Source organism: Urocitellus parryii, chromosome 4 (assembly GCF_045843805.1).
Source record: "Urocitellus parryii isolate mUroPar1 chromosome 4, mUroPar1.hap1, whole genome shotgun sequence".
Classification (NCBI taxonomy): Eukaryota; Metazoa; Chordata; class Mammalia; order Rodentia; family Sciuridae; genus Urocitellus; species Urocitellus parryii.
The window spans coordinates 155,926,391-155,947,778 of NC_135534.1; the positions used below are offsets into that span (position 1 = coordinate 155,926,391).

Genomic DNA, 21,388 nt, shown 5'->3' on the forward strand with positions numbered 1-21,388 from the left:
GATCATTGACACACAGTCACAGTTCTCTTTTTTCTCTTCATTTAAACAGAAATCGTGCAGCAGGAAATGAACTGGAGCTATTAGAGATTATTCAGGTTTAATAGCACACATCTTTTAGCTGGCGGATAGAACAATACACAATGTGGCAGAGTTAAACAGAGGCATCAATTATATTCTCAGACCTGTTAATATTTTTGACAATATTTAAATAGCACATCCCTTCAGGGCATGGCTTTTTTGCCCTCTCAGTTACACACCTGTCAAGTGTTTAATTTGCCAAAGGGAAATAGTTTGATTTCTAAGGGTGGTCTTAATACTGAAGCAGCAAATTGGAAAAATTAAACATTATTGAATAGAAGTAATGAGAAGGATCTGAGGGAAAAAATTGTAGGCTTAATTCAATGTGGCATATCAGCATCTGTCATTAATGCAACAATATGATCATGTTCTCCAATATGCTGCATATACCTCAGGTTTTTCAATTATTTAACTCCCTTTGCTTCTCTAAAAGACAGGAGAATGGATGACAGAGGGGAAGAACTGAAGAGATCAAATTTTCCAGTGATGGTTAAAAAAAAAAAAATTGAAACAGTAACTTGCACCTGTTGTGCATACAAAAATTGTATACATGAAAATATAATTTACATATAAGGTAATAAGTAAAAACTAGGCAATGGTCAGATTTGGGTAGCCACTGATTGAAAAGCATGAAACAAATTTTGTTCCTTAGATATATTTAGTTATTAAATTATAAATATTAATAAATTAGCGATTGGTAAATCTGATGAAATTAGAATATTTATATTTTTATTTTAATATACAAAAACTACATAGTTTTAAATTTTTATTTTAATCATATATAAAATACTGATAAGTAAACAGAATTGAATTAGTAAAAAAATGGAGATTAAAGTGAAAAGTCACAAAAATTGAGGAATTAACAAAATGAAACTCTTGACATTTAGGGATCAAATTCCTATCATTGAAAAGAAGATATAAGATAGGCTGCAAAGCCTAAAAGGGGGATAGAAGCCCAGGGAGCCAAGAAAACTGAATTCTAGTTCTGGCTTTACCCTTAAAAACAAATCACTTAACCTCTCCAAGCTAGATACTTTCCGTGGTCCCTTTTATTGTTAGCTTTCTCTTCTACATAAAGAGTGACTAAGGACACAAAATCCACAGACATGTAAGACATGCCTACAGAATTCACAATTTTGTCTTAAATATATTATTAATAAAATAGCAAAATCATAGCATATATTAGTCACAGAACTTGAGCCTCTATTATTATGCTCAATAGATTTCCAAGTAGTTTTCATGTGAACCATGTAGGACTCATAGTAATAGAGCCCATATCCTACTTTCATTTGAAAATATTAAATCAAGCTTAGCAAGTAGGTCCATTTGTCCCTTTCTTTCATCAGACACAGGAGGGACAAAGATTCTTTGCCATTCGTAAGGCTGGCTAGCAGGAAAATAATGATTTATCTCACTAGACTAGTGGTGTACTTGTTGATACTCTATTTCAACTTCCTTCCCATTTTAATCACATTTCCATACAATACAATAAATAGAAGATATCTGTTCAACCTCTCTATACTCTGAAAAACCAGATGATTATTCCCATCATAATTACATTTACATTCAAGATGGTGGTTTCTCCATAAGTTTACCAATTTGTTCTGAAAGTTAGTATTGAAAATTAGTATCTCCATAACTTACAAAGGGGATAAACACACTACAAATAACAAAAACACCTTTTAAAATTCATGATCATGACTTTTAAAATCATTACATAGAAATTATTTACATATGTCTGAAGATTATTCTTAATTTATTTTAGAGGGGCTACAAATATACAAATGTAGATTAAGACGTTAACACAACATTAAACAAATTCCTTTTCTATTACTACTGTTTTACCTTTTGCATTTAGCACAATTTTGAGTGTTGTTTTTTGTTTACTGATATTTTTATCGTACTGGGAATTGAACCCACAGTCCTACCACTGAGCTACACCTCCAGAACTATTTGGGAATTTTTTATTGGAGCTGTTCTTTCATTGTATTATGAAACAAGTTTTCAAGATTCTTTTTTAACCTTTTAAGGCAGAATATTTGCTAGCAAGTCATCCATAACCATTAAATTAATTCTAAAAACATGAGAATGAGGACTTGAAGGCATAATTAACTTCAAACCTTGTGAGGATATGAACTGTTTTAAAAATGTTTTTTAAAAACCTGAGAAATAGTGATTAAATTAAGTAAGTTCAAAGAACATCTGACTTTAGTTTTCACTCTGTCACTATGATACGTTTCAATTTTAGTATAAATGCTCCAACTTTTAATGCTCATAATTTTTACAGGAGAAACACAGTGTTACATTTAGAAGTTCTACCATCTGATGCTGTCATAGAAGCAATTGCTACTTACACTCTTTTAAGAAGTGAGAATTGCAATTCCTCTAACTGATGACAATGTAATTATTCCTTTTACTGTCAAAATAGAGGTGATTTCCCTTCCTTACACACATGATTACACATGCAAATCTAGGCTTATCTGAAATCTTACAAGCATACTCAAATCTGAATCTGAATGAGTAAGATCACATGAACAATGAGCCTTAGAGATGATGGAAACCAAGTCTACAGCCATCTACCCCAAACATACTTTTATCATCCCCTTTTCCTGTAGAAACTCATTCTTCAGCATCCACACAGCTTTCAACACAATGTCATTTCATCTACAGTATACGGCAACAACCACTGTAAAAATAACTAGGAAGAAAAAGCCATGGTGAATTTGAATGTCTTGTTTGGAGGTTTAAATGACTTCATTAACTATTCATTAACACATTCGAAAATCACCCTTCAGAAAAAAACAATCCTTTCACAAGATCTATGCCATGCTGTGAACACCCCAATGATATCCTACCTGGTCTCTCAGCTGCTGTACAGAAGTCTGAAGGTTCAGAATCTGACTGAAGAGTGGGCTCTGCAGGACTGACTTTAGAAGGCTGAGTTTGTCTTCATTTGCTACATCCCCACGTTCTCGTAGCTTGGCTTGCAAGCGCTCTGCTGCCTGCAGGGCCCGATTTTTATCTATTCCAAAGAGCAGCATTAGTAAATAACAGGACTCAAAACATGCATATCAAGCATATAAGGATCCCATGCTTGTGGAAATTCTCAAATTATGCCTCTTAAGTGCACAAAATTGTCTTTTTTGAGTAAAAAGTCTTACAAAAGTACAAAATTTTAATAAAGTACAAAAGAATAAAAAGTATAAGACTGAGCACTTTTTAATACTTTGAATATTTTCCCTCAAAATTAAGCAGCAAATTACACAGTATTTTTTATATTTACATTTGCTTCAAACCAATGGAATCGGTACTTCTTTCAGGATGATAAGAAGTACCTGTATTAAAAAACAGAAAGGGTGTGACATGTAACTGGAAATGTGCCCCACAAACCTTGAAGAAACCTATAAGAAAGTTTCTTTGAAAGCAAGAAATTGGTTATATTGTGTGCTGAATACAATTAGTCACAGAAACCAATTCAGATGATGGCTATCTAAATTCCAATGTGAGCTGTTTCAACTCTTTCATAAAAATCATGACTTTTTTTTTTAATAAAAACCAAATGATCTGTGACCTCAAAAATGCCTTCTTTAAAAAGAAATGGAAATGATTATTTACATATAAAAAAATTAGCAACATAATTGTCTCACTAACAAGTGGATATGGATAATGTTAATGATTAATCACAATATCCAAAATATAATAATTTCACATATTAAGAAGCAAAGTATTCTACAATTGAGAATTTACTTAAAAATACATCAGAATGGGCTGGAGATGTGGCTCAGCGGTAGCGCGCTCGCCTGGCATGCGTGCGGCCCGGGTTCGATCCTCAGCACCACATACCAACAAAGATGTTGTGTCCGCCGAGAACTAAAAAATAAATATTAAAAATTCTCTCTCTCTCTCTCTCTCTCTCTCTCTCTCTCTCTCTCTCTCCCCCCTCTCTCACTCTCTCTTTAAAAAAAAAAATACATCAGAATAACACAGAGTATTTCAAATAGGTTACTTTTTAATAGTTGAAATATCTTCCTCCCCAAATTAAATGCCATATTTACATATGCTTCAAACTAATCCAATTCAAATAATTATTAAATGCTTTATAAATCAGGCACAAAGTTTTTTAAAAAGTAAATATTTAAGTATGTCCTAAAAGTCCTTATATCTTATATACTTACTTCTACCAGGTAGTGAATTTCTACCACAAATAATAGCCAAAAACATATCTTTGTAGTCACACATACACACAATACACATACTCACTTACTTATAAATTAAGCCAAATTTGTTTTTTATTTTTAATAGAGATTGTACTCAGATATATGTCCTAACACTTTCAGGATGATAAGAAGTACCTGTATTAAAATATATTTGAAATATCACAGTAACCAATTACTAGAGATACTTTATATATAATGGCAATCATTACTAGAAATACTTTATATAGCTCCAAATCTGGAATTACACAGAAATTGGGCAATTAAAATATGAATTAACAAAGATCATGATTTTACATAAACAAAAAAAATGAAATAAAATAACATTTACTCAAGCAGAAATTTTAAAGCAAATAATGATAAAGATATACCCGAGAATTTTCATCTGGATCATCTCCCATGGTAACTTAGAATGTGAATATATTAATTCTCATGGCAATTGTTACAAGGTGTCCAACTCAGTAGTAATAGCTAACAGAACAAAGCTGAGAAAGTAATGATTTACATAATTCTGTACTTCCCCTTTCCTTTCCTTTCCACTTTTGTGTAGGCTAGTTCTCTTTATGGTGTATTACTTCAGTATAAAATGAGTGATAGAGATGTACATCCATGCATTTTTATGATCAGCATAGGACCAGGAACAAAAGTCACAAGATCATAAAAGAAGCTCCTGTTTCTTTTACTGTCATCAACTCTCCTCCTACCCTTAAAACATGAAGCTGTCTAAGCATCAACCATAATTATCAAGGTGCCAGAGTAAAATCTAGATACCTTCAAAAAGTTATAATAGATAAGCTACCTGGAATACATACAGAAGTGCTATGTCTGATAATGGCAGATATGTACCACACACTTGTAAACAGATGTATAAACTAGTTTCTCTAGAAGGGATTAACACATAAACATGGGAAATCTAGCTATTTCAACCTAAATTATCTCATGAGGAAATTAAATTGCCTTCAATGAAGTTACCAGCTAAAGAGATTGTTACCGTTCTCCTTGTCAAGTAAAAGCAAGAGCTCAACCAGGTATGGCACATGCCTGTTATACCAGCTACTTAGGATGCTGAGGCAGGAGGGGTCACAAGTTTGCCACCACAATGAGCAACTTAACAAGACTCTGTCTCAAAATAATTTTATTTTAAAAAAGGGATGATAGTACAGATCAGTGGTAGAGTGCTGGATTCAATCCCCAGTAAAATACACACACACACACACACACACACACAAAAGAGCTCAGAGGAAATTCAGCCACAAATACAAGAATAATGGTCATCTTTCAACATTAAAATACTAATAAATTTTCTCCTGTAATCCAGAAACAAATATTAACTACAACTGGGTTCATGAATTAGAATTGGGTATACATTAAGCTTTATTAAAACCCATAAATGGTAGAATGTCATATTTAAAAATTATGTACAAATTATGTATGTTTTGAAACACTTCACATGAGACTGATCAAATACAGAAAAGTATTATCCTGGCACAATGTTAGTGTATAACAACCTTTTAAATCTAAGTTACCACAGATAGAATCTGCTATATAGAACATATCATACTCAAAGATCCCAAAGGAGGGAGTTTCAACTTTTAAAAATGAAAAGAAATAAAGAATAAGTCTTACCTATGGTTTCCAACATTTCTTTCAAAGTTCTTCTCTAGAATGATTTCAAACAGCAACTAAAATGGAACTCTAAGGGAAAAAAGGACATAAAATGAAAGGGTTATGTTTTCTCAGAACTGTAATTTTCTTCTAAAACTAAATACTCTAAATAGCACTTGATACCATTGTAATTCCTCTGACCATTAACTCTTGTTGATATAACTTCACATAGTTCTCATTTCAGGCAAAAAAAAGTCAGCACTCTAGAACTTACTCAAAATGATATGTGCATACCCATGTTAACTGCAATAATAAGTAGAAAAGCTTAAATTCTGTTTTAAATAAGATGGTACAAGTTTCTAAAATATTTCCTGAAGAGCTTCTCAGCACAGACCACTGTAATCTTGGATTAATTTACAGATCCTTAACCACAGAATAAGGAGCTTACTTGAATCTGCATATGAAATTCTCTAGGCAAAAATGATAAATGAATTTGTGATCTTACCCTCAAATACTCACAGCCTTAACTGGGAAGATAATATACATACCAATTAGACATGAACCGTGACACCAAAGCAGTGTAGGTAATACTATACTGCTTTAATACATTAAATCATGGATTAAAAACTGAATAAAAGAGAGTGCCCTCTTAAATTTTTCAAAGGTTTTTAAACTATCCTTCTAACTATAATGTTCTCCTCTTTCCACTTAAAAATACCTTCTCAATTCCTTCTTTATCTTCACATAGATCTTATCTTTCTCTGGAAACAATTGGACACTTTGAAGTCCTGGGTATAGATATGCACAGCCAACATCCACATCACTAATCATAATCAGCCTCTGCTATACAATTCTGCACAACTGTCTCCAGAGGTACAACCACCCTTTGCTTCACAGAAGAGGTGAGTTAACCAAGTGTCAATCTTCTCAGAGAAGGAATCTATCACCACATATCCTCATTCTTCAACTGGAAGGTGAGACAGGCCATTTTTCTGAGAAAGACCAAGTTGCCCTCTATTACCTCTTCAAGAGGAAAGGATACTTGGCAAAAAGTAGATGTATGTAGATGAGCAGATGCATAGAACATCAATGCCTACAATTTGCTCTGTATAATAACAGAAAATAGTACTTGCTAACTTCCTTATCCCAATATAGAACAGTAGTCTGAAAACATTAACTCCATTCCAAATAGTCAAACAGCTCAACCAGTGGCACTTATTTTAAAACTGCCCTAGTATCAAGGAGAGGGCACTGGCTCTGACCTAGAATTAAAACTTAAATAACAGTGTAGCTTTTAGCAAGTAGCCTAACATCTCAACCTTGGTTTTATAGAATATAAACTTATTCATTGAGTATCTTGTGATAAATGAGATAAATAATGTATGCTAATTTCCAGCTTACAAAAAAACTCATAATTATAAAATATACATTCAGGATTAATGTTGAGTCCATATAGGTTAGATTCCCATGCAAGACAGTATATATTCATGAGGCACCATACAGAGAACTTAAAGATAAATTTGTGATATTTTTAATTCTCATTTATAAGGAAACTACAATACTCTTTCAAAAAAATATCATAATAGCAAGTACCCTCTGAAAAAATCAACTTCTGAAAAATTAAACCTAAAAGTCAGGAGACCCCAAGTCTACACCAACATGTATCTAATTAAATAGATAGAGGAATCATGAAAGCAATGAAGAAGCATGAATAAGTTTATCCTTGTTAAGTTGCATATCTTTTCTGACTCTAGATCTATTCACAAATAAATCTTATTAATACATTTTAGAAGGAAAATAATTATATATATTAAAGTTTGGTATGCACAATAAAACTTAGCTCTATCCACTTTACCTTATGAAAAATTAACTCAGAAAGACAGGCACTATTCATGACATGGGGGAAAGGTAGCCTATGAATATAGCCACTGATTTATGAAGAGTCCACAGACAAAGTTGAGCAGGAAGTTCCCAACAGAGAAAAACATGGCCATCCAAAGTTCACCAAGAAGTCAGTAATGCAGATGTAGAGCTAATTACACTACCAACCACCCCCCTCAAGAAACTTGTTGTAAGAGTTAAAAAAAAAAAAAAAAAAAAAAAAGCCCCTCCTGTTGCAAGTCGCTGACAGTGTCTCCCAGGAGAGAGCTGAACTTACAGTGAATTTCAGTGATAAAACATAGTACAGTTTCATAGCTTCTCTGTACTGGTCTAATGTCCCTAAAATAAAATCATAGCTTTTTTGAAGTTTACAGGGGATTTCACTATTTACAACCATGCCAAAGAGATAAGTTGTTTGTTTGTTTGTTTGTTTTTTAAAAAAAGGGGTTTTCTTATGTCCCTTATCCGTATCCCCAAAACCCAGTAAATTCAGTTCTAATTATATATAAGTCATTTGTAATTGAAGAACTTTTAAGATAGATCAAATCTACTTCTTTCAAACTGCAAACTCATTTTCACCCACCCTTTCACCACCTTACCATCTCCCTTCTCTTTTTACCCATTTCAACACTACATGGAAATATAAGGGTGCCTGGGTCATAAAAGCAGGCCATGGTCATAGGGTAAGTCTTATAGGAGAACCAACAATAGGTCAGAAGCAGCCCAGGTTCTTCCTGGGCAATTCATGCTAGCAGTGACAATGCTGAATCAAAGAGGCAGTAGAGACGAGCTGTAGAGATGACCAGGAGATCAACACTACTATGGGGGTAGAAGAAGCAATAATAACAGCAAACAGGGCACCTACAAAATGCTAGGCACTTATTGAAGTATGCTATCCAGTTATATCCTTTAACAGTCATACAATCCATTGACTTTACATAAGTCAAAAAAAGACTAAGAAACTTGCCTAAATCACACCACTAGTAAGTAATAAATCTAGGGTTTGAGTACAGGCAGACAGGCTCCAGAGCCCACAATTAACTCCTACAATATGCTGCCCCTCATTAGGAAGAAAAACTTATCTTACCACATTTTTCCTTTTTCCAAGTTCAAAATTGTCATGCAGACCTTGACCTTTATGAGGTGAAATGAAAGGAAGAAATAAGGACCCAAGTGTAAAGCATATAAATATATTGTCAATTTTTTTAAATTGCAATATAATATTATATTGCAGTATAATACATTAAATTACTACAACTTGTATAATATAAGGTAAATGCTTATTCAAGAAAAATTATTAGGTACATGTTTGTTTTTAAAAGTATAATAGGCACAAGTTTATAAAATATTTCTGCAAGTTTTATGGATAATAGTAAACTGAACAGAGGACACTGAGGAAACCTATTTTGCACTGCATTCTTTTTCAGCTTTTTATCTTAATATAGAATAGCTCAGATTTAGCAAATAAAAATACATGATGCCTAGTTAAATCTGAGTTTCAGTTAAATGATTTTTTTAGTGAATAACCTATACAGTACTTGGAAGATAGTTATATTAAAAAAACTAATTTTGTTTTTTATTTGAAATACTTTTGTTATTATTGTTGTTGTTGTTGTGTTGATTTTGGGAGTTGCACAGGATGCTCTACCACTGGCCTATAACCCCCAACCCTTTTTATTTTTATGTAGAGATAGGGTCTTTCTAAGTTGCCAAGGCTGGCCCCAGAATTTGTGACCCTCCTCCCTCAGCCTCCCAAGTAGCTGGGACTACAGGTGTGTACCACAATGTCCAGCTTTAATTCACCTTTAATTGGGCATTTGTTATTCCATTATGGCAAGTCTACTATATATGTATTTGCTTAGAAATTTTAAATTTAAGACAACATTTTAATTTAAGGCCTGAGAGCTTCCTGTCAAAATATAATGACAACATTACCAAATCCTTAATAAATCTAAAGATTCTACCTGTGACCATATGATTACCCAACAACTGGTTGATAACATCAGTTTCAGCAGGGGAGAGAAATCAAACTGAGTATTTGCTTTTATTGATGAAAAGAAACAGAGTAATTGCTTAATCATTTTTAATTCCCAACAAGTTGTACTGGTAACATGGAGACACAGCTTTTATGTAGAAAAGAATCAGTGTTTGAAACAACACAAATCTGTCCAATGCACATTTCATGGCAACGAACAAATGAAATATGTTTTGTGCTAAAAATAACTCTATGAAGAGAAACTGCCCCAAATGCATACAATTTTCTAAACAATTCTGACTGAATAAGGAACACAAAATTTAAAAAGCTTGTTGTGATGGTTTGTAGCTTGTCAAAGTTGTTCAGCATCTGTTATTGCCTTAAATTTAGCATTTGTCTCATTTATAGCAGCCTCAGAACCACTGAAGTTAGCAGACAAAAGCAAGATTGTGGCTGTTTACAGGTAGTTTGTTATCAATTCAGTTGGTAATGACAGCAATATTACACCTTCAGTCGTAATTTCTACTTTGGATAACATTACTGAACTACTGCTCTGAAAGGGAAGAAACGTCATGGTATCCACCAATATCATGTTGTCATCAGCAGAAAACATCAGCCTTTTCTTAGCATCTGTTCTCTTTAACTTTGCTCTCATTCGTATAGGCTTTGATCAGAAAAAGTATTCCTGAGCACAATTTTTATTTTCAAGTTGTCATTTCTAAATATTTCCAAATGCCTAAAGAATAAAATTTATTAATTCAATTTTGTTCCCCAAAAATCAAAGAAAATTAACTATCAAGGAAACTTCGCTTATCAACATACTTCATATATAGATATTCTTTTTCATTGATATTCTTATCCTCCATTTATGAAGCCATATACTTGTCCAAAGTAAAAAGTCTGAGGGGTTTATTGGGTTAGAAGAGAACTCAAATTCTGTTATTAACCCATTCAATATACATACAAGGTGCCCACATGATGGGCATGCTATCAGGTGGCAGAATTAAAGAAATGAGGACTCAGTCTGGAAACCCAATATAAGTGAATGGAAGAAAAAGTAGTAAGATGACTACTAAAATACAGAAACACAAAAAGGGGACCTAAATGCCACACTGAAGAGTCAGGGAAAACTTCCTGAAGGCCTAAAGGACAGGCAGGAGTGAAGACAGAAGTTGTGAGAAGTACCTCCTGAGCACTGCAAAATTTGTTATACCTGGATTGGTATGGGTGAGAAAAGGGAAAGGAAGAGGTAACAAGGCTGGCACATTTCCTCCTTTGATTTGGAAACTCCACTTCCAATAAAAATCTGAGATCTTACTAGCAAAGACTTTTTTTTTTTTTTTTTGTACCAGTGACTGAACTCAGGGGCACTGGACCACTGAGCCATATCCCAGCCTGATTTTGTATTTTATTTAGAGACAAGGTCTCACTGAGTTGCTGAGTGCCTTGTCCTTCCTGAGGCTGGCTTTGAACTTGCGATTCTCCTGTCTCAGCCTCCTGAGCCACTGGGATTACAGGTGTGCGCCACCTTGCCAGGCTGGAAAGACAATTTTAATAAGAGCACTGAGGTAATTAAAAATCGTAATTGAGAAACAGTTATATCAGAAAAACAAGGCATGAAAAGTTACAGCTGTGAGTGAATAAAATACCATGAAGTATTCAGTTTTAGTAAGAGCATGAGAAAAGCCACAAGCTGTAACCAAACAAAGAATAAGTCCAGTGTCCAAAAACATGGGATCAGAGAGTTCATTATATAAATGAACCCACAGTTCTGTCACCAATATTCACAAATAATGAAAATACTTCTGGCTAAAAAAAAAAAAAACTACATTTATAGAAAATCAAAATGCTCTTACTCCAAACATCACTAGAAAAATAAGCCAAATGTGCATATCAAAAATTTAAGGTACCATTAAAATAACAGAAATTATACAGACTATATAATTGATATACCAGGTGGAAAAAAAAGATGAAACAAACAAATACTCAAGAAAATTTTAAAAGATTGAGAATAAAGAAAAAAGCAAAAGCACAGTCAACAAGAAACACAAATAAGAGAGTTAAAATAAATCTAGATATCTATATTTACTATAACTATGAAAATATTAGAGTTACTAAAGAATGGATTTGTAATCCAGATTTTGAAGATAAAATTGAGATTTGAGAATAAGTATAGTTTGATACAACTTATCTAAATTTTAAATGTATACATAATAATATATGTTACATAGAAATACACATATTTGCTTTCATCATATTTAAGGATGGCTTAAAAGCCCACTTTCTGAAATCACAGCAATAGTTACTTTCAGAGATGAACAGATACAAGGACTAGCTTCAAAACATGTCAAAGGGAGAATTTAGCTTCCTCTATTTTTTTAAGAAAGCAATATTTTCATGTTTTAAAGTATACTCATAAAAAGTAAGCAGGTTAAAATATTTATTGACCAAATGGTGCAATATCTGCAATTTACTTCAAAAAATTGGAAATGGACAGCGAAATGGCTTAAAGTAAAGAAGAAACAAAGCTGACCATGAACTGAAGGTTATTAAAAATGAAGAATAGATACCAGATTACAGAATAGATACTTTTCTGCTTGCCTTTATGTACATTTGAAAATTTTCATTTAAAAAAATTTAAAAACTAAGCTATTGGCCGTAAATACATGAAAATGTTATCAATATCTGCTGTGGGAGAGGACAAAAATTAGAGATGAACATTTTTTTTCTTTAAAATTCACAATATTTTTTAAAATCCTACCTGCCATCTTTCACTGCAAACTACTAAATTACTCAGGAAATTTCTTACCCTTGGTAAATGGTCCCAAATAAATAATTTCTTCAAGCTAGGTTACTTAATTCCAGCAAAAAAAAAAGGAAATATGAAAAGATTTCCTCAAAAATTAGTATCTAACGCAGAATCATTTTCAGTTTTAATTTACTTTGATTTTCTGGTGGCTACTCTGCTTCTAGTTTTATTGAGCTTTTTAGGTATGAGACTTAGAAGCAGATGCTTATGGCCTTTGCCAACTCCATGTCAGAGAGCAGCCAGGCAAAAAATGTTCAACAACTGTTGAAGTTCTGTTTTGGGATATATACGTAATCTAAACCAAAACCGCACCTTCAGGAATGATGAGTAAACCCAAGAGTAGAGAAATATAAATCTGTTTCAATTAAAAGAGACTCATGTTATCTTTCATGTATATTCAAAAGGCAATTCAATATAATCAACAGTCATAATACATGTAAGATAATACTAAAATAAGGAGATGTGACATTAATACACCATTATATAAACATAAATAAATCACAATCAATATTTTGACCACGAATCCATAAAATTTAAAGAAGTTTGATGAAAATAGTATTATCTCATTTCTGTTGTCAGGACTTTTGTAATGGGAGAAAAATCCTATCTAAAAGGAAAACGCGTAGGATATAGAAATTAAAACATTTTACAAGTAGGCAAACTTACACAACAAATGTATCTATACTAACAAACCTGCTCATTAAATTTGCTTTGGTTTTGAAAATTACTTTTTTTTTAAAGATGCCCGGCCTAAGGTGAAATGTTTTTTGTTCCTTCAAAAGTATATATGTTCTTTCCTTAATTGCAGATTATCAAAAACACATTGATACTAGTTTTATAAAGACATTTTATCAGTTCATGTTCACTTCCAAAATTATATACTTAAATTATTTTTTGTGATTTTTCTGAGTTAAGTTCCTTATGTGTTGCTTATACTCAACTGCAAGGTCAATTTGAGTTGAAAGGAATCTCAAACATGTAGCTCACAGCTACACAAGTTAGACCTCACTGAGGCTGGATTCCATAAATCAGTGGTATGTCTAAGATTAGAACCTCAGGCTGCTGCTATTACTAAACTATAACTTCTCATTATAAAAAATATATTAGATAATCAATTCTATTTATAGTCCATTGTATCATATTTATGTCCTTCACCCTCCAATTGTTTAAAGAGTCCATAATTATTTTAAGAGTCCAAAATATACATTAAAACTATGGATTCCACACCTTTTCACTGGGCCCCCATTTTCACATATTTTCCATCCATAAAGTTCTCTTAGAAGATTCCAAAGGGCAAAGTGCCCTCCCTTCAAATTGTTAACTCCCACCAATCATAGTGATTCAGGGAAAAGATTTACATGCTTCTGATAAAGAAGATTTAGTCTCCTCTGTGTTCTCACTCCCTAGTTAAACTCAAAAGGAATTTAGGTTGTTGGGCAGTTCGACCCTATTTGCTACCACATTTTCAGTGCTAAAGGCCAAGATGCAACATACCAAGCATATTTGTTGGACAGAACCAGGCACAGGGATTCCTCTAAGGGCTGCACTTCTAGGTGAACAACATGCCAATGCCAGATTGCAGAGGCTGCCAGCTTCCCGAAAAGTACTCACTCTAGCCACAATATTTTTTTTTGCCCGGGGGAGGGGGGGGGGGAGAAGGTGACCTGCAGAAGAATTAACTTTGTGGCAAAGAATTCTCAGGTGTAATTCCTACACTGGCAACAAATTCTCCAGAGAAATTATTTCAGGCTCCTGCCTTTTGCCTGCCTGCAATGAGGCAATTCCCTAGTGAAGCCTGGGCAGACTGTGTCCTTGGTGCTTCTAAAAAGCAAAGACTACTCAAAGCTTCTCCACAGGACCCAGAAACTGGCAACTGGTCTATGTTTGAACTTAACTGTAATAAGAGGGAACAGACGGTAACGAGATGTCTATTATTTCTCAACTGCCCACTCAGGGAAGGATTTTCAGTTAAGGAGATCTTAATGACAATATTTAGACAGAACAATAACTGGCACTGTCATTTATAACCAAGTGAATCCTCAGTGGAAAGCCCTAAAGGTTGGTGAGTAGAGACAAACTTTCCAATACCCATAAAGCTGTGGAAAGAGGAGGTGGGAGAGTTGACCAGAATATTAACAATGCTGTTTCAACTTACCACCTTATCCAACAACCTCAGGTTTACACTATTCTCCAAAGGTCATTTTCGATCTTTCCTTTTTTATTCTTTTTTTTTTTTCTTGAGAAGGGGTATGGGGGGTAGGTACAAAATATTAAATCTAGGGGTGTTTTACCACTAAGCTACATCCCTGGTCCTTTTTATTTTGAGCCAGGGTCTCACTAAGTTGCTGAAGCTGGTCTAGAACTTGGGATCCTTCTGCCTCAGCCTCCTGGTCACTGGGATTACAGGCAGGTACTACCAGGCCTGGCTCCCTCTAACTCTTTAAGTAACTGTACTTCTACCATTTCCATATTATTGTTCCAAATTATTTCTTCCATTCTGGAAACTTTCCTATAAAAATTATGAAGAGTATCATCTATCATATAAGCTACTTAGTTATTACTGAGCTATAAGTATTATACATAATTAGATATTTTTGTCCTTCCCCATCAATCATGCATTCAAAATTCAGTTTGCGGCTTCCATAATTTCCCTTTGCTGAGTTTGGATATAAATAAAGACAAAGTTTACAAACTTTACTCAAGAAATAGCTGTCTCAAATTTCTGATCAGAAGTCCTCTGGGACAGACACTGGAGTAGTACTTAATGTGGCTGTTTTTCCTCTCCTGTAACTGGGCTTGTGGTAACTAGTGACTTGCAAGCCCTCTTGGTTGAGTTCCAGCTCTGTGCAGAAAAGCACCCAGCAGGTATTATGAAGGGTTTGTGAGTGATCACTCTTGCTCTGAGGCTATTCTTCACAATACTTTTCATGGAGCAATTCAGAACCTTCAAATACACTTGGCAGAAGAAATTTTGGAATTATCAATGCTTAATTGTTGAAACATATAAGAAAATTTTGTGCATTTTAATGATTCCCAAACACATAACTTGTTAACACCAGATTTTATGAATATGTAAATGGAGGATCAAAGAGATAACTTTATCAAGATCATCTAACTCAGATCATTTATTAAGCAATCATATTTCGATAGGCTTTTGGGGTTTTTTTGTTTGTTTGTTTTGTTTTGTTTGTATAAGGGATTGAACCCAGAGGCATTTAACTACTGAGCCATGTCCACAGCCCTTTATTTTGTGACAGGGCCACACTAAGTTGCTGAGGCTGGCTTTGAACTTTGATCTTCCTGCCTCAGCCTCTGGAGCCGCTAGGATTACAGATATGCGCCATCACACCCAGCCTCTATAGCTATTTTTGTAGGATGTACTGAAAAGTCTATATATACTGAAAAGCTGCAGGAGGATTTGAGAACCAAGAGTGAAAAGAGGAAAGAAGGAAATAAGAATGGAGGACTGAAAGTTACTCAATCAGATTGGATATCTACTCTGACTGGATTCCTTAAGTAACAAACTTGTCAATTTTTCATAGTGTTTTGCTGATTTAAAAAAGCAACTTTATTCCTCAGATAAAAATCTGCCACCTAATACTCCCTTGGAGATGCAGAACTTTCCAAATATGTTTTTATCATTGGAATGTCTAAAACGTAGGCTTGGTTATAACCTACAAATTGAAGCAACAATCAGTTATTTGGGGCTTTCAAAAAATGCTATTCACTAACAACCAGTAATAAAACTGCATTTAAGAATTAGTTGCTATTACACCTACTATAATAATGATTCTTCCTAAGGACAAAATATTTTCCACAAGTGAAAGTTTTAACTTCAAAATTGGGATCATTTTTACTGTTTGAAATGAACTACTTATAAAATAGTTTTCATATACCCTGTTTTCTTATGCAGAACATGTGTTTTTATACATATGCATTTTGATACTCTCACTTTCAGATAAGAAAACTGAGGCTCAGAAAGATAGTGTTTTCCTTTACATACATGATGGTTGTAAGTAAAAGCAACTTTTAAATCCAACCCAAGATGGAACAGCATCAAAGGCAAGTCCCTCTGCACCAAATCACAGTTTTTGGATCTAATAATAATAATGCAGGAAAGAAAACAGCTATTTACCTCCAGATTAAGTAGCTCAAGGCACCTGTGCTTTCCCAGTTCCCAAGTTACTTTATAAAGTTCTTTTGAAGAAACACTGTGATTTCACTAGTTGTGATATCATAGGTAAGTTGCTTAACTCCTCTGAGCTGCCCTTTCCTTTGTAAAGTGGGCAGTAACAACAACTTATGCAAAATGCCTGGAAGTAATAAGCACATAAAAGCTATTATTATTATTCTATATCTTATTTACTATCTAAACACCTGTTTATTTTGCTGTTTCTGTTATCAATTTATGCTGGCTTATTTAATCAGTGACTACGTAATACAAATCAAAATTCATCATTTCTGGGATAGCAATTACATTACAAACTATACCAAATTTTACCTATGCAGTGCAGTTTTATAACACCTTTTCTATAAATGAAAACCTCTTTTGACAAATAAGGGTTTCTACCTGTTCTTTACTTGTTCAAACTCCTTCAAAGGAGCAGAAATGAACCAGACAATTGCAAACTATAGTTTAGTCAAAGTACTGACACTTTGTATAAGTTATCTACTAAAAAAAAAACAGATGGAAAGAGAATGGGTGTTTTGTTTTGGGTTGGGGAGTTAGGTTATTTTTTTGTTTGTCTGATACCGGGGATTGAATACAAGGGCACTTAACAACTAAGTTACATCTACAGCCCTTTTTATTTTTTATTTTGAGACTAGGTCTTGCTAAGTTGCTTAGGGCCTCCCTAAGTTGCTTAGGACCGCCCTAAATTGCTGAGGCTGGCTTTGAACTGTGAGCCTCCTGCCTCAGCCTTCTGTGTCTCTGAGATTACAAGCATGTAGCACCATACCTGGCAAAACTGGTTTGATATATGGCAAGACACAGATAAATAGGGGAGGAAAGAAAGAAGAGATGAGGGGAGAAAGCCAAAAGAAAGAACAGATACAAAGATGAAGTTGCATGAAGAAGACAAAAGAAGCCCTCAGAAAATTCCTTAGCATTCACCAGACCAATAGGAGGTAGAGGTAGGTGCTGACTGAGGTTATGGTTTCAGATTTGCAGGAGAAACTCAATATTTCCTCCACCAAAGTAAAATTGGATCTCAAAGGAAGAATGTAATTTATTTTCTTTTTCACATCAAGTAGTAAATCAAGTCATTAAATCTGAGTAAATTTCCTTGTACTGAGTTGTCAACAGTATTAGCATCAGTTGGCTAACTGGCATTGGTTCCTAATTTTTAGAAAATCAATAGCAAAAAAGTAAAACTATGGAAACAGATATTGATATATTTTACAGATATTGATATATACAGATACTGATATATGTACAGATAATGATATGTTTTACATATCTTGAAAAATCTATTGCATTATTTCAGCAAGTCGTAACTGACCACTTACATTTTCCTAAACGTAAGTCACAGGGAGTTTAGCATGAAGACACAGAGTCCTTCTATTCATCTTCAAATAAATACTTTATATTTGTGTATGTTTGTGTGTGGCATGCGCACACGCAAATGCACACAGTGCTGAGGATAGAACACAGTACCTCATGTATAACAGGTGACCATTGTACCACTAAGCTACACCCCCGGTCCCCAAATAAACATTTTCATATCTAATCTTATGTCATAAATTGTTACTTAAGAAGAACATCCAAATTCTATAAATTTCAAGCTCCCCAAAATTTTATCTACCTCTATCACCAAAGCTTATGGCAAAAAAGAACGAAGACAGGTACCTAACTTCTTGGCTCAACTGAATGAAAACGGTTAACACTGAAACATGTGCTAGAACCCAATAGCATCAACAGGAGTCAGGAAGAATTTGAAAAGATCTGACACATGACCCTCATCTTGAAGGATGCATACAACAGATGAGTATGAGTAAAAGCCAGAAGAGGGAAAGGCATTTCTTGCTGAGGGAAGGGTTATCTGTTAAGGTTAGGATACCATAAGGAACCCAGAGAATTAAATGACAGTGGGGCTGCAATTCTGAGTGAAGTAATGAAAGAAGCTAGGAAAGCAATACTTCCATGACCTGCCTGGGACCTTACCCACAGGCATACTAGAGTATACAGACATTGGGGAGAAGCATTGGGAGGATTTGAAATTTTATTTTCTGTAAGAATTCTGGCAATAGTGTAAATAACACAACAGAGAGAAAGGGGGAAAAAATGGCACCACAACCAGATGTTAAACTGTTAACAAAATGCCCAAGAGAAAAAACAAGGAGAGCCTAGATTAAGACAATGGCAAGCAAAAGAGAGGAGATGAAGGCAAGACAGGTGTATTCATTAGAAGGAACCAAAAGGACTTAATGACTGCTAGATGAGTGCTTGGGGCCAGGGGAAGCAGTGAGTGAGTGACAGCAACAGAAGCTAACTCTTCATGTTTTTAATCTTGGGCACTGGAAATACTGTGTCATTATTTGTTGAAAGAACAACGGTAGGAAGAAAAATGTCACATCTTTTTAGAGAAAGAGGTGAAATGTGTTCCTTTTGGACACATTACGTTTGAAATATGCTTCTATAAAACAGAAAATAAGAGAATTTAAATTACAAGAAGATAGGCATTTTTATTTTGTTCTTTACCTGTTCTCTTGTTGATATATATCTTCAGCATCAAAAATAGTAGCTGTCCCAAAGTAGGTACTCAATAACTACATGCTGAAAGAATGAATCAGTTACACATGTGCATCTAAGCAGTCAGGCCCTGAAGAATCATGAGTCTCTAAATTGTTGCTGAAGATAAAGGAGGTCAGTCAAGAAGGCAGGGTTTAAAAAAAGAGGGGAACTGAGATTAGAATTCCAAGAAACATGGATATTTAAAAATATAATGTGACATACAAAAATTATCTTGGTGGCAAAAATCTGTTAGAAATAATATAATTCCTTCATGCTTGATTATACTGAACTAGGTACAATACTCATGAAAGTCCTCACTACAGTCAAATATCAGGCAAATCATAATGTTACTATTTATTTAGCTAAGTCAGTGTCATTTGATATAACTTTGGTTCCTATATCTATTCAAAACAAATTACCAAAATATAACCTTAATAAAGGTCAAGTTAAATCTAAGGGAAGATCAAAATACCTAAATAATATTCAATAGTTTGTGAGGTAAATTTAAAAATTCCCCTGGAATCAAAAACATCCCCGGCAAGCTCCAAAACCTAATGAAGTCTACATATTTTAGAAGAGACTAATCTAAAAATAATAATATTAATAATAAAATAAAGTAAAATTCGCTATGAGCTTCTCTTTTTCACTTCCACACTAAACTAAAATTTACCTACAGAGCTTTGTTAATTGAATATGCATACACCCAAGAAGAAAATAAAATTCTCCACAATAAGAGCAGTGTTTTTCGTAATCTATAATATAGACTTGCTAGAGAAAAACCTGTATTCCTCTGATAGCAAAGAGATGTTACTGTCTAAATCTGCTGATAAGCCTGTCAGTCAGTGGTAGCCTACATTGACTGAGAATACTCTTGTTGAAAATCAGCAAGGGATGGCAATGTATATCTTGCTGGCAAGATTCCAAGTAATTCAGATAAGGGAAATTGCATAAGGAAATACAAATTAATATGAACTTGAATGTGAACCTTAGCCATATAAGATAAATAAGCATAGACCAATTCAATCCCCTAATTACTAATTCATAGGTAATGTAACAAGGTACCCTATTTAGCTAGCATATGTAATTCTGTGGGACTCACTTGGGTCATCTCAGGACAACTGGTATTCTGTCTCTGAAAACAGTTCAAAAGGTCTCAATCTCTTTCTATAAACAGGTCTGTTTCCTTCTTAATTGATCTACTATTTAACTATACTCATTAACAGTATTTCGCTGTGGTACTCACAAGGACTAAATGTTTTTAAGATCATAACCAACTTTTGCTTCTGTAACAACAGAAAACACATATGCTTCAAATTGTGTTCTGTAGTTGCTGTTTGCAACAATTTCAATTAAGTGATCAGAAAGGACCTCAAAGCCTAAATGTTCCAGTTACCATAACATGCTTTCACAATACAATGAAGACATCTCTTTTCTTGATTGCTCTGTCCCTAAGGCTTAGATATTTGATCCACATTGTGTTGACCAGGACATATGTGGCCATCAAGCGACACAAATATTTCTTAAGCATTGGAAATGTGGCTAATTCTAAATGAGGTGAGCCTATGTGTAAAATACACAACTGATTTTAAAGCTATTCTCTCAAATAAAGGAAAGTAAAATTCCTCATTAATTTTTGTATTGATTACCTATTGAAATGATGACATTTTGGAGAAACTATTGACTTCAACTACTGCTTTTTTTTTCATTTTCTGTAGTGAACAGAAATTTTTAAATTAAACACGTGGCTCACAGATTTTTTTTTACTGGTCACAGTAATCTAGAATGAGTTAGACTTCCAGATCATCCCCCTCCAACTCAGTATATTCAATAATCTCAGGTGGAATATACAGAATAGCAATTATTTGTATAATCCTGGCACCCAATTTCTTTGCTATTCAATTCACTATATGACTGTAATATAAATTTGTCAAAAGGCATGACAGACAAATCTAAAAAAAAGTATTAAGATCTACTAAAAATATGCAAGTAGGTAAAGAGAATTTGGCATACAGTGAAAATATAGCACTGGGTTCAAAACGAAATATGTGCTGGGCTTAGACCCTTCAGAAGGTAAGATATAAAAGCTTATCCAA

At 34.0% G+C, this 21,388-nt stretch overlaps 1 protein-coding gene across 11 annotated transcripts in view; it reads right to left on the bottom strand.

Annotated features, from left to right (window-relative positions):
- Positions 1-21,388, bottom strand: part of Mpdz (multiple PDZ domain crumbs cell polarity complex component) — a 151,629-nt gene that overhangs the window by 122,675 nt on the left and 7,566 nt on the right. For all 11 annotated transcript variants that reach the window (XM_077797035.1, XM_077797033.1, XM_077797040.1 and 8 more), the window contains exons 2-3: positions 5,919-5,987; positions 2,934-3,100 (exon numbers count right to left, since the gene is read on the bottom strand). In XM_077797035.1, the coding sequence (XP_077653161.1) occupies positions 2,934-3,100; positions 5,919-5,934 (183 nt within the window). In that variant the 5' untranslated portion in view covers positions 5,935-5,987. The remainder of the gene's footprint in view (positions 1-2,933; positions 3,101-5,918; positions 5,988-21,388) is intronic.